This window comes from Ammospiza nelsoni, chromosome 3 (genome assembly GCF_027579445.1).
Source record: "Ammospiza nelsoni isolate bAmmNel1 chromosome 3, bAmmNel1.pri, whole genome shotgun sequence".
In the NCBI taxonomy this organism is placed as follows: Eukaryota; Metazoa; Chordata; class Aves; order Passeriformes; family Passerellidae; genus Ammospiza; species Ammospiza nelsoni.
This window is the reverse complement of record NC_080635.1, coordinates 89,007,989-89,022,253: the sequence shown is the minus strand read 5'-3', so window position 1 is coordinate 89,022,253 and position 14,265 is coordinate 89,007,989. Positions and strand designations below refer to the sequence as shown.

General features: G+C 41.0%; 1 protein-coding gene across 1 annotated transcript in view; it reads right to left on the bottom strand.

The window, feature by feature from the left end:
• The window catches only part of FAM83B (family with sequence similarity 83 member B), a 49,930-nt gene extending 40,503 nt beyond the window's left edge, over positions 1 to 9,427 (bottom strand). Inside the window, exons 1-2 of the mRNA XM_059469229.1 lie at positions 9,305 to 9,427; positions 4,289 to 4,792 (exon numbers count right to left, since the gene is read on the bottom strand). Coding sequence (XP_059325212.1) covers positions 4,289 to 4,732 — 444 coding nt within the window. The 5' untranslated portion in view covers positions 4,733 to 4,792; positions 9,305 to 9,427. The remainder of the gene's footprint in view (positions 1 to 4,288; positions 4,793 to 9,304) is intronic.
• Between the last annotated feature and the right edge of the window lie 4,838 nt (positions 9,428 to 14,265).

Here is a 14,265-nt window from a genome sequence, read left to right as displayed (position 1 = left end):
ACACAACAAAATAAAAACACCCCACAAAACTAAAAGAAAATATTTTCCTTTTTATATAGTTGTAAAATGAATCAATTGTTTTTTATTTGACGACGTCCACTGCTATATAAAACAATGCAGGCATTACATTTTGTACATAACTCTCTCTCACAAGAATACAAAGGAACACCTTTTTGACCAAGTGCTTACCTACAGTGTGTCCAGCAAGATTAGTAACAAGTTACACTGATTCACAGTGTACAACGTAATTCTTTCGCAAAGGTCCAAGTTTTGCAACTTGTCTCATTAAAAGCCTCAATCATGAGTATTTCAGCAAAAACAACTGCTTTTTTTATCTTCTAAAATTAGAATACGCTAACCATTCTAATTTTTATTTAAGCTTCTAAGCAATTATATTTTTAAAAAATTCTTACAAATATCACTGACTTCATGAACCCAGGCTTATGACTGCTAGTATATCTGAATAAAATAAAATCAGTGAAAAGTATTGCATATTTTTTGAATAATGTGCTATCTCATACATTCCACCATAAATCCCAAAAGTACGTCAGAAAGTCTTTAAGTGTTTTCTGGCGTGTGATACAAACCAGTAACCCTTGGGTTGTCTTAGCAACATGGTTCTTTAAAAAATAGGTTTTAATTCTTTCCAGGAAGAGCAGATCCTTATTTGGATATGAGTCTGAACTGCGCCTTCTCTCTAAAACTGTGTAGGAACATCTCCATGGTCGACAGAGAAATTTAGTTGCTGTAAAAGAGAAAAACACACTTCCAGAAGGTCCCTTTGGTGCCCTGTCCTGTCCTTTCCCTGTGGCCTCACCCTGTCAATCACACCTGAGAAAACAGTACAAGAGATTTCTTGCACACGTGCACAATCTCATAACTGGTGGTTTTGAGGCAACTCAAACTTAGGAAAAGTCACAGAGGGAGAGAATGGACACTTCATTATTGAAGTCTCAGTGTTACAGTGTACTAAAAGAAGGAAGTTTCATGTTAACCAGCATCAACCCACTATAACCTGACACAGATGAGTAATAATCTTGATATCATTTCCCAGATGAATACTCTTCTCAGTAAAAACTGCTAAACATTATCAGTTGCTGTTCAGACAGCCCAGCCGTGATGAGTCAGGCTGCAGGAGCACCTCAAGCCTCAGAGAAGCCGGAAACCTGCCAATGATTAAAGGCAGAAGCCTCCAAAACGAAAGAGAAATAAGGCTACCAGCTTGTTTACAAAAGTCTCCATCATTAAGGTCAGACAGACCTTGCACTGCTTTTTCCTCACATGGTTATATCAACATGTGAAAAAGGCTCGTGTCTCCCCAGTTGACACAGTCACGCCACACAGCTTCCTTGTGTGAACACAGGTTATGTTGACAGAGGAGGGTGGCTGGCAGGCTGTATCATTTAGAGATGAGGTCTAGTTACACCAGCTGTAAGCCCATCTTGTTGACATCTTGGTTTTACCTAAGGCACTCTGCTAACATCACATCTATCCCACAGAAGTGCTAGAGTATATGGGGGACAATGTAATGCCATGCTGTGTACAATACAGTTTCCCTGCTCTAACAAACCTTCAGAAACATATATCATAGGCATGGATTCATCTATTCAAATGGTTAGCTCATTTTTCTAGGATTTAACAGTATTGATCCTTTTCTGTAAGAATTCCACTATTATATCATCTGTATTTTACAATGAAGGTGATGTCTATAATTTTTATGCTGCTTGAGTATTCAAAAATACGTGACAAGACTTTATTACAACATTTCTCTATAGTCACTGGTTTTATTCTAGTGTAGCATGGGCTTACAAATGATTTTCTTTAGTCAGGAAAAAATCAGTCAGCAAGCAAGTTGCTTAATGTTGTTTACAACATCATCTTAAGGTCAGAATTAACATACATAATAATCATTTTAAGGAGGGACACTGTGATGCATCAAGCATGAAAGAGGTCAAGAATAAGTCCACTAATAGTGTCATCTTATCCTTATATATATCCCAATATTCAAAAGCATCTAGGTTTCAAGTGGCTCAGTCTCCTTCATGAATTTTTGGGATAGTTTATACATATAAATACACATCAAATGGGTTCCTTCATGGAGTGAATCAGTGCAGAAATATTCTCTTCCTTGCCCTTGTAGGAGCTGGTTTGCTACCACACTGAGCTGTCAGGGTAGCCCAGGGAAATCAATGCCTGAACTCAGACACTCAGGCTTGGTGCTCGAATTTAAGTGGTATGAACATGCCCACCTCCAACAGCCTGTTTATTTTCACACAGAAGTCTGCTGAAATTCCCACAGATTTTGCTTAGAGCTGCGTTGGCTGAATATGATTTTCTGATTTATTCTTTACAGGTTTCTCTTTTTCATGTGCAGCATTATCCTATTGCTTTTGAATAGTCTCAAGACTACACATCTCCACTACTACATAACAAAGAATATTTTAATGTTTAATATAACTACATTTTTAAGTGGCTTAGGAGAAGTGCACTAGGCTGTTTACAAAGGGATTACCTACTGTAAGCATGATTTAAATACTTTACCTTACTTAAAAATATTTTAAACTTTTCTATTCATGTGCAGACAAAAGAGGCTGAACAACACTATGTCTCTTAGATTTAATTGCTGGTCCCTGAAGCAACCAATGTATATCACTGTATCAAAAGTGTTGTGGTTGTTGATGTTGAGGTTGTGCTGATCAACTAAACAAACCTTTCAGCTGTCAGATTTGACAGTGACACACATAAAACATCCTCTTTAGAAAGTGGAAGCAACATAAGCACACCAGGGAGCAACGTACTATGTATTCAATCTCCGTCCAAAGCAAAGCAAGAAGCACACCTAAATTTTTTCTACAGTGGCATTAAAGGAGCAACTAAGGGGGAATGGCCTAACTTCATGGCATTTCAAGACCTTGAAGCAAAACTGAACTAGTCTTCTCAACAGAGTTGAGTGTTTTAGTTGTTTCGCTTACAGTGGATACATTGGTAGGTCAGGAGAAAAGAGTATTTTGGGCAGTTTACAGTCAGGTCTCACTACATGCCAGAACAGAAAACATCCAATCTCACTCAGAAAGGGATAAAGAGGGAGAGAAATAATGAACTCTTCCTTGAGTATAGTCATTCTAAATTACAAACTGTAGGATAAAAGACCTAGTCAAAACTCTATTATGGCAACAAATTATATGCTTTATCTAAATATAGCAGAGACATTGTAAAAAGACACAGTCCTTCCCTGCCCTGTTCAGTCTGTTTCTATAGCACACATTTACACACATATTTCAGCCACTGAAGTGTTTACAGATGTTTTTGAGATAGAGCCCATTCTACCATTTTAAAGCTCGTAGAGTCATGCAAGACACAACTGTATTTCAAGGGGAAAATTTGAGTGTGACATACTTGCCAGAAATACTTCTGAAACGTTGTCATACCTTTTAAAGAGGTATTATGAACCTGTGTCAAACAGATCTGCAGGCTAATACTTTTTCTGATTTTTTTTAACTGACATTGTTTTAAAAATTTAAGACTTAAAAGTTTTAAGCTGATGCACTGATAGCAAAAGTGGTTTGTACATACAACATTCTGTCACTAAGGTGTAAGCCAGGTGTGCTGTAGGAAGCTCAAGATATAAGGGCTCCTAAGTGGAGACAGGTACATTTGGAAAAACGTCCAAATTTTCTAGCCATTAATCAGAATGAAGGCAAGATACACAAGTAAGGTCTATTTCCTTGTTGCTTAGTCTAGTTTGTTTTTTTCACTCTGAGTTTGATTTCTGCAAGGACATGCCAAAATCAGAAAACCAGACTCCCAAGGTACGTGAGTTGGATGAACACTGAGGTGTTGTTTTCTTATAACTGTCTGCCATGCCAAATGAGGCACGTTCCCTCTGATGCGAGACAGAAACATCAGTATAAATCCTGAAGTTATACAGAATTGTATCAATGTATATTCAACTGAGGTCAAAGATAAGGCGTGCTGATTATCTTCTCATGAAAACTTCTCATGCACTGGTCAGTATCACAGTGAAATAGTAATTATTCATTATAATGGTACTATTTATTAATCCCTCCAATTAACCCTTGATCCCTCTGAATTCAGGTGAATAACATCTGGTGCATGTGACACCAAAGGACTAATCTCAGTCTGGGAAAACCTTTCCTACTGAATTGTGAGCAACCAGATAATTTTTTCCTGCCAGGAAAAAAAATTTAAAAAAAACAACCTTGTAATAAAATACCAACTAGATTATTATTATTGTCATTTTTTTCCCAATATTATTTTTCATGTTTACCTTTCTTGCATCTCGTATCATCTTCCGAACAGTTTCCTTTATGGTGTAAGGCTGTGCTCGTGGTGGATGAAAAAGCAGATCAATATTTGTGCCACCAGAAATTCCAGGCATCAGATAGGGCCAACCTAAGTCAAGATTTGGAGCTTCCACATCGGATTCAATGGGCCAGTAGGTTCCCGAGGAAGAGGTGTCATCAATGGCATGGTTAGAGGAATAAACTGTGTTTTGGGGAAGTTTGTGAACATTGTTCAAAATATAATCAATTTCCTCATCTGCTAAGAACTCTGAGCATCTCTCTTTGGAAAGAAATTCTTTGTAGGCTTCTAAACCTCCTTCAATCAGAGCATCAATAGCTATTCGGTACCATTCCTTGTAATGAGGTTCAATATAGTTGTCTGATCTGCATTCATCATGTAAAGAGGACAGCAAAGATGAAGTTTCCATTTTCACATGTATTTTGTATAAAGTCTTTTAAGAGTCCATTCATGAGCAGATGAAATGTATCTGCAAAGAGAAAATAAGTAAGAAAACAATGAAAATATTTCTAGATAACTATGACACACACACAGTTATAAACTAAAACACTCTTCTGGTAAAGTTGCTCCAAGTTTTTCCAGCATTTTCCAAGATGTTAAAAATATTTTGAAAAGGCTCAGGGACTGCTATTGCCAAAAATTAAATATTAAAGAGATAGATAAATATTAAATAGACAGATAATACTATACTAGAGAGATAGGTAAAGAGCTTTTGCATAAAGTAAACTAAACACATAATTCAGTGATTTTGGGAAGTTGGTATTACAAGCTATGTCAGAACTCACAGCACACCAAACATCCATACCAGTAACACTAATACATACCCAATGCATGTTCCAATACATTGTCATAGGTTGTGTTTCGACCTTTGCAACAACTGACAGAGTACTGTCCAAAGAAACACCTCAGAAACCAATTAAATTTCCTACTTTTTCATACATTACTGAATCTGCAATGCATTTCTTTTCTTTGGCTTCTTTGAAACCACAGTCATTTAGGTACTTCTCCTTATCTATCTGTTCTCCCATGCTGATCTAATCCATTTGTTGCTCCCAAGCAGGACCAGCCTAGCTCATTTCAGTGAGTTATGAGGAACTCCAGAAAGATTTATCCTCCCACATATGGGATCAAACTCTGAATCAGCAATTTGATGTCTAGTTTCCACCCTGCTCATTCCTTCTGCCAAAAGGAGCGGCTGCTTTAATCTTTTTTTTTTTTTCAAAACATTAATAACAAGTTGTTTACTGCTGATGTTTTATAAATTCATTCTTACACTTGATTTCATTTAGCAAGTTCTGAGAGGGTTGCTTTGTGCTGCACATTGGAGATTTAAGAAAGAGAGAGAACAAATACACAATGTTTTTTCCTTCATATTTCTGCAACCCTCAGTAACTCACCAAAAAAAGGGGGGAAGGTGTTTCAGGGCAGCAGCACCAGCATAGCCATGTAAAACAGAAAGAAGGTAGCAGATCTTCCAGGGCTAGGGCATGAAGCTTAAGAGAAAGACTGCAGAAGTAGGAAGAACATCCAACAAAGGCAGAATAGTTAGAAAAAGCTTGATAGCTTGGAAGTTAACACTGGGTTTCCCTACAAGCCTAATTAATAGTATAGCAGTATAATAGCAAAAAATCATATGGAGTTCTGATTTCATTTACTGGCATATAAATGTAACTTAATTCCCTCTTCCCATCAAGACCTTCCAGATATTTTTGCAAACAGTGCAATTGCTTTCTACTATCTGTTGGGAACAGTTTAAACCTTCCCAAAAGGAAATGTAAATTAGCTATATTAACCTAAAGGAATGAAAATAAAAATCTCCATATCTACTGATAGTTCAGATACCAATTAAATGTTCAATTAAACCAAGATTTATAAGGAACTTGGGAAGTCTGAGGTTAAAAAAAAGACCAAGAAATAAAAATCCAGATCTGAAGCTGGCATCAGCATGTCATATGGAATAATTCCATTTGAATCCTGTCTCTCAGCCAAGTAGCAGGGCAGATCTTCCCAGATAGGATTGCTTTCGAGCCTGGGGGAAAGGAGTGTTCCCTGCTGCTTCAAGAGTAGTTCTTTGTGGTGAACTGGAAAGCAGAAGACGAAAGGGATCTGACTGCTCTCCCCCAAACTAAGAACTACATGGATTCTTCTGTCAGCTACTCAGGGCTTCGTTCTACACTGCTCTCCCAAGAAGAAATGAAATGTTACAAACAGGAGCAATACCATTTCCCTTCTCACAGGTGCAGAGACAGCCTGTGGCAGAAGGTGACAGAGAACCAAGCACACAGTACAGGCAAGACAGATCCAAAGATTAAACTCTTAACATACTGTAAAAATAAAACAGTCACATCAGGACCAGCCCAATCGTCTGGACCAGGTTTTCAAGACATTTTAGACACAGAATGAAGAACAACCTAGAGTACAAAATGCAGGTACTCAGCTGAGTTGTTCCCAAGAGTCTGATCAGTAATACGGGTGACTTCACTGAGATTCCAACACACTCCTCTTTTAGGGCCCTCCAGGACAAATCATTCTCTAGTCACTGCAGTAACACAGTCAGTCTTACAAGTCAGTCTTATTACGACATGTAAGAATAAATACGACTTTACAAAGGCAAGTGAAAGATATTCCTAAAATTCTCACTACTTTGGAACAGATACACCTCTAAAACAGAATTTTTTCCACTGACTGCATATATACAGTTGTGAAAGATGCGTTTATTTCAAAAGCCTGTCTGAATTTATTTTTTCTTCTTCTCATTCTGCCCTTTAAAAATAACTTAAGGGAATAGGAGACTATACTTAATATGTAACATTGTGCAATATCAAATATTGAGTGTTATGAACAAATAAAAAGTAAAAAATTACTACTTGTGTGTTCTGCCTCACATGCATTTCTTTTATTTGGTTTGGTTCTTTCATTTGTTTTTCACAATAGTATAGTATATTGCTTGACTTTTCATTGAACATAATGAATTACTTAAGTGTGGAATAGGTCAAATAGAGCAACTTATGCTCAGACTTATGCTGAAAGCAGGGTATAAATATAAGTAACCTTGAAAAGGTGAGACTTCTGGTGCAACATCTTCCAAACAAGAACAGTCATTTTACAGTGAACATCTTTGAAGCTGATGTTTGATTAACAAGTGGTGTTTAAAAAACAAGCTTAAAGCAGTGCACATTAATTTAAGAAAGTAAATGTAAAATTTGCCAGCATGGAAATAAATCACAGAACACTTGAGACAAATGAAAAATTTTAATCCTGGTTTTTGAAATTAAGGACATCAGCATGAGATACATTCATATGAAACAAAAGAGAACTCCTAAATTAAAACAGTGGCTTCAGGTATACTTGACAAAAGCTCTGCATGTCTTTGCACAGGTATTTTTCTCCTAAGAAGGTAAGAGCTACTGTGCAGAAACCGAACCTGTGAAACCATATATTTCTGCATAAAACAGCAGAGATTTGGACAAAATTCTTAATAACTTTTTGATGTCTTCTTCAACCACGTATTGTGATTTCCGCATAATAAACTTGATTCTTCAAAGGTCCTCCTCAGGTCAACAATTACATTAGCAAGGTTGCGCAGAATGAGGCCCATTTCTTGAGGCTTACAGATCTTTATCACACTTTATGCACACAATCACAAATTTTACCAGCACCGGAAAGTCGTCCTTCATCCTCTGAGAAACAACCTGGCCAGCTAATCCCAGCCCATCTTCTCTACCTGAACACAGGGATCAGTCACGTAAAACTTTCTTAATAAGTGCTATTAATGGCCTTTAATTGAATTTAAACTCAATTGGAGCTACAACTGGATCTTCTGCTGAAGAACACAAATGCTGAATCCTGTATTGATGTGATCATCTTGTCCTTCTATTAACATGTTCAGACCTTTCTAATGCCATTACCAGGAACGTAGCAAAATAAGCCTTTTTCTATGAGTAAGAAGTAACTATGCCTTTATACAGAAAGATTTGGAGAATATCACAGACTTCACAAATGCAGCAGATGGCAAATGTCCACTAAAGAAAATTATGCAACACTGTACAGGGGTTTCAGATTAGTACCTAGAGACAAGGAGCTTCCCTGCCATACTAACATTCACAAGATTTGAAAAATTTCCTATTCAGCAACTTTAGGGAGCAGCCCTAACTCCAGGCTTGTACAGCCGGTCCTTGGCAAGGGCCTGGCCATGATGCTTTCCTCAGGATGTCCTTATCGCTTTTCCAATGGAAATGTGATTACTTTGACAGTTTCTGGATAAAGTCTCAGCCTTGCCAGGAAATTTACACCTCGAGAACAGCTTGTTGCAAGCTGTTGCATACTCTCAGCTATGGATTTTAGGGCATCCACCTCTGGCCCACGGCTCGGCCAAGGAGCCTCCCCACGGCTTAAGGGCCTGGCATGACCAACCTCTAACAGAACAAACAGGCGTTTTATGACACCTGCCTTCCACCAACCTTTCTATTAAAGAATTGTATCAAGAATAAATAATAATTACCTCACATGAAGCAGTGACAGGCAATTATTTCATTATTAATGAAATTACATTTTCTGTGAATAGAAAGGCCATCAAATCCAAGTGAAAAACAACACCGCAAGCGTTCCTGCTGCTTTCCTTCTTTTCTCTTTCTCTTGTGTGTTTGTCGGGTCGTTTTGCGGGGGGTTACTTCGCTAGTCCAACCAGAAAGTTTAACTTTCCAGGCTGAACAAGGGCAGCGGGCGCTCCGCCGGCCGACACCGCACGTGTGGCGCCCCCGGCCCGGCCGCCTGCGCACGGCGGCCCCGGCAGAGTGCGGCGTGGGAGCGGCGGGAGGCGCTCCCCGGGCCGCCCCCGCCGCCGCCGCCCGCGCTCCGCGACCCGCGCTCCCCCGTTTGAACGCCCCGCGGCGCCGAGCGGGATGTTGGCGGGACGGGGGACTACCCTGCCCTGCCCCTGTCCCGTCCCTTCCCGCGGGAGACTGAGGGGAGACCCACTTACTGCGCCGGTGCCCCGCGTGGGGTCTCGCCTCCGGAGCGGCGGGGCGGCTCGACCCGGCTACTGCGAGCGCGGCGGCGGCGAGTCACGGCGGCGCAGCGCTCATCGCAGGTACTTCCCGTCGCTCTCAGGCGCGGTGGGTGTGGAAACCAGTTACAACATGTCAGGACGGTGTCGCACCAAACCCGCCGCCGCGGGAGCGGGGCGAGGACTTGTCTGAACTGGGGAAGCCCGGCCCTCTGCCGCGGAGCGAAGGGCAGCGCCTTCCCCGGGCCGCGCCGGGCCCCCCGCCCCAGCCCGGCCCGGCCGATCCTGCCCTGCCTTTCCCTTCCCTGCTTTTCCCTGCCCTGCCCGCCGGCCCAGCCGGCAGCCGCGGGAGCCCTCGGGGCAGGGGCGACCCGAGCCAAGGCATCGGCTGCCCCGCGGCGGGCCCGGGAGCGGGCTGTGCGTGGGAGATTAAACTCAAAGTAAACGCTGGCTTCAAGAAAAAATAAACCCGTCAGCCTCGAGTCACGGTTTCCAGGTTAACTCCGGCGGAGCAAGTCATGGCAAGGAAACGATACCCTACCTTTGAAGGTTTGGGACCTTCAAAGTCGGATATATGGAGAAGCCCCTTTTCCATAGCTCAGTTGCTTTCAGAAGGCTCTTCTTTTGCTCTTCATGTCTCGGTGGGAGACAGGGACCTGCAGGTAGAGCCCCCCATCCTGGCAGCAATGCACCTGGGCCTTCCTCCTTCGTTCTCCTCTCCAGCAGCAGGCTGGGCACGCCGCATGGCAGTGCACGTGTTGAAGCCTTGGAGAGCCCTCTCTGAAAGGCGCTTTGAAACCACGAACATCTCTTCAGGAGGATCTTGCAACCACCAGCAGATCAGCACATCCCATGTGCTCAAGCATACTGAGGGCGTTTTATAATTTTAGACTTTTTGTATAAAACCCCCTCAAGCACACTGAGGGGGTTTTATAATTTTAGACTTTTTTGTAGACTTTGTCCACATCATACTCTGGTGCTTAACTGCAGGCAGCTCTTTTTTGAGGCATTTAAGACAATGCAGTATAACCCTGCCAGGCTTACTAGCAATAACTCATCCAGTCTGGCTTTAAGCACAAACTCATTTTCCTAACCTAAGGGGAGGCTCCTTGGCCGAGCCGTGGGCCAGAGGTGCCCAGGTGGATGCCCTAAAAGCCATACCTGAGAGTATGCAACAGCTTGCAACAAGCTGTTCTCAAGGTGTAAATTTCCTGGCAAGGTTGAGACTTTATGCAGAAACTGTCAAAGTTTCCATTGGAAAAGCGATAAGGACATCCTATACTGCCTAATAGTAAGTGTGTATCCTATGCTGTGGCATCTTGATGATGGTTTCTGAGCAGGAAACAGTAAAAATATGCAGTATCTGCAAAGTAACATTTTTATATTTATATGTATGTAAGTGTATTAGTCTAGCCATCAGGGAGTGTTTTTTCCCTGTACAGTTAATTCAGGTAGTGGAGTGCACAAGAGGAAATAGTTGGTGTTAATATACTCATGGAATACCCTTTACAGACAAAGGAACATCTGGATTAATGATTAGACTCTTCTCACACTCAAAAAAGAATTTCCCAGGTTTTCATGGAAAAAAGGGGTGAAAACCGCTTTAAAAACAAAATTTTAAAATGTACATAGAACTTTATAGTTAGTACACAGCACTTTTTGTCCCATGAAAATATGTAATCAGGAAGGAGAACCTGTTTCTGTGGAAACTTACTCATAAGGAGGTGAGGCTATCTAATTTTTTAAGAAAGCAGATCTATTTTCTAAAATTATTTAAGAAAGGGTAGGAAGGTAGATGAATGGGCACAAAACTTCTTCTTTTGACCTTGAATGAACTGGTTGCACTTTTATTACACAAAATTTACAAGCCTGTGTCTTCTAGAGAAGTTAAGTGGTTGAGTACAGGCTTAGCATAAACAAAAAGTTGTAATGAGACCATCATAGCTTTTTAAACAAGGAAATCTGCATGAAGGAAAGTTATCTAGGTTTCTTTGCCTTGTTAGTATCTGTACAAGAAAAGGTTTTTTTCTACTCCATTGCAATTTATCAATTGAAGCCCTCCAGTAAGCTATACTAGACCAGACAGTTCATAAAACCTAACTTGGGTAATGCATTTTGGAAACTGTTAGCTGTCAAAATAAAGAATGCTTTTACCTAGCAGGCCACAAACTTATGTGTCCTGCAGCCACAGGCATCAGTGGAAGCAGACAGTATGAGCAAGCTTAATGAGCAGTAAGACAAATTCTAAGCAATAGGTATAAAACTGTATTGTAAAAGTGTGAGGCCAGAGAATGTGCTTCAGTATCCTTACTCCTAGAGCTGTGGAACTGCAGCAGTATGAGGGAAGGGACTGCAGGAATTGGACAGCCTAAACAGCTTTTCCTTTTGCCATTGAAAATGTGGCATTGGGCAGGATCAGTTGAAGCATCCTATTGTTTGGAACTGTTTTACTGTAATCCAACTGATTCATAAAGCCTCAAAACTACAGAAGTTCTTAGACATAGCTCTTTCATAAACTACATGAGAGAAAAGGATCAACACAATATGTTTGATGGCACCATCTTTAGAGTGATTGTCTTAAGTGACCTGGGTGCTTGGTGGGATGATGGGTGGGATGATGGTGCTGACGGATGATCATCCATGCTACTCCCATCTGCTTGCAGTTCCGAGACTTTTTTTGTATTGACAGATCATCTTGCCCTATACAAGTCTAGCTGAATGCAAGCAGAAGATAAAGGATTATTAGCACGTGTGCAATGGCACCAGTCCAAAAGTTTATTGTAGGGATGATTATTAAGGATCAATACTTATATGAATTATATTTCTATTCCTACTGCAAGCTTACTAAGATTTCATTTAGATTTACTAAAGGGAACATTGATTTGGAAGCAGTGGATGTTTATACAATCCACGATACCTATGAGCAGAGCTTTTATTAGATTTTAACAGATGAAGAAATAATACAGTCCTGAAGATTCATACTATTTACAAATCAATGGCCATCTACTCTTAAGCATAAGCATGGAGACTTCACACACTAATCTTAAAATTAGAGGAAATGTGCTTCTACAGATATGAATATAAAAGGAGCTGCAATACATTTATAACAAAGCTTGATGGGTAGTGATACAAAATCCACACCTTTCATAAAGTAGCAGAGAGAAAAATGAGACAGAAAACTACAAATTAAAATGGAAAAGCAGGCATCCTCCTCTCAGTACATCTTTTTCAAATTAAATAATCATAGCCTACTCTATTTGGTATCATATTCTTAAATCAAGAATACATTTATTTAGTCCTTATGATATTAAGGAAGTACTTGTCAATGTCCAGTCACTGTCTAGTTTGCCAGTTACTTTCACAGCTTCTATCAAGAAAAAGCCAGTAGTAAAAATACAAAGTATTAAAGCCAAGGTCTTTACTGAGAGCATTCTTAACCATATATTGGGGCCTGGGTATATGTGCTATATACCATATGGTAAATTTTTGTTATAGGTCAGGTCCTGTGTTAAAAGCTTGTACAAGCCTTCTGAAATTACTTCAAGTTCAATTGTGTGAAGAGAATCTGTGTGTTTCCTTTGGGAAATTTTGGTAAGAGGTGAGTAAAGTTATGCAAAGTACATTATTTTTGAGACACAAGTAAATAAACAGAAATCCACCAGTCCTTATTTTCTGCCCATAGCATAAGCAGCTGAGAGAGAAGGTAAAAGAGCAGAGTGAGAGGGCTGATCAAAGGTGAAGAAGAGCTGCCATCTGAGGAAGAGTCACAGAGTCTGGGACTCTTCAGACTGGAATGGAGTTGGTGATTGAGGCTTCCTGGTGTGGTTCATTACATGACCTGGAGCTCAATGTACAACAGGCCTGAATGCTGAGAAGGAAACTCCTCTGAGGTCAGCTTTAATGTGAAGCCAATATCTCTCAGGCAGTTCCAGGACAAGAAGTTCTGAACTGGTGGAGGTTGACAAAGTATTCTCTGCTCCTATAATTCATTCCTCTCCCTTTCCTCTTTGCCACTAGTCTAAATGTCATTAAAGGGTAGATACAGGGCTACAGAGACCTTTGTTCTGAATTCATACAGCTTTTCTTAGATTCCTTCAGAGCATGCCACAGCCAATGTATAAAGAAATTGCAGAAGCACAGATTTCTTACTTGGGATTAACTTCCTTCTCTATGGATCAGAGAGGTAGCTCCTCTTGGTGTTCTTAAAGGCTTGAGGTATCAGTGTGTGCCATTAAATATGATTCCACCCCTGCCCTTGGGGAAGAGGACTGCACAATGGGCAGTAGGTTTCTCTGAGGTTTTATGTCTTCATAATACCTAGCTTAGATTTCTGCTCTTTCAATTTGCAGCTGCTTGTCCTGTCTACAGTTCCTTACGGAGCTTGTCACCAGCTTCCCTGTAGGCCCCTTCAGATACTGAAGGTTGTTATGAGGTCTCCACAAAACCTTCTCTTCTCCAGACTGAACAGCCCTAACTTTCTCACCTGTCTTCACAGGGAAGTGAAGTTGCTCCAGTCTTCATCAACTTCATGGTCTCTTCTGGACTTGCTCCCACAGTTCCATGTTCTTCTTATGCTGGGGACGCAGGGGATGCAGCACTCCGGGTGGGGTCTCACAAGAGTGGAGTAGAGGTGTAGAGTCACCTCCCTCACCCTGCTGGCCACGCTGCTCTGAATGCAGACCAGGGCACAGCTGTCTTTCTGGGCTGTGAGCACCCACCACCAGCTTGTGTTGAGTTTTCATCAGCCATCACCCTAAGTCCTTCTCCACAGGGCTGCTCTCCATCCCTTCTCTGCCCACCTCTAGTGGTGGCTGGGATTGCCATGGTCCAGGTGTAGGACCTTGCATTTCTTCATGGGCTTTGCATTGGCCTGTATCTCAAGATCCTCAAGGTCCCTCTGGATGACATCCCCTCCCTTCATGTCAACTCTTGCTACA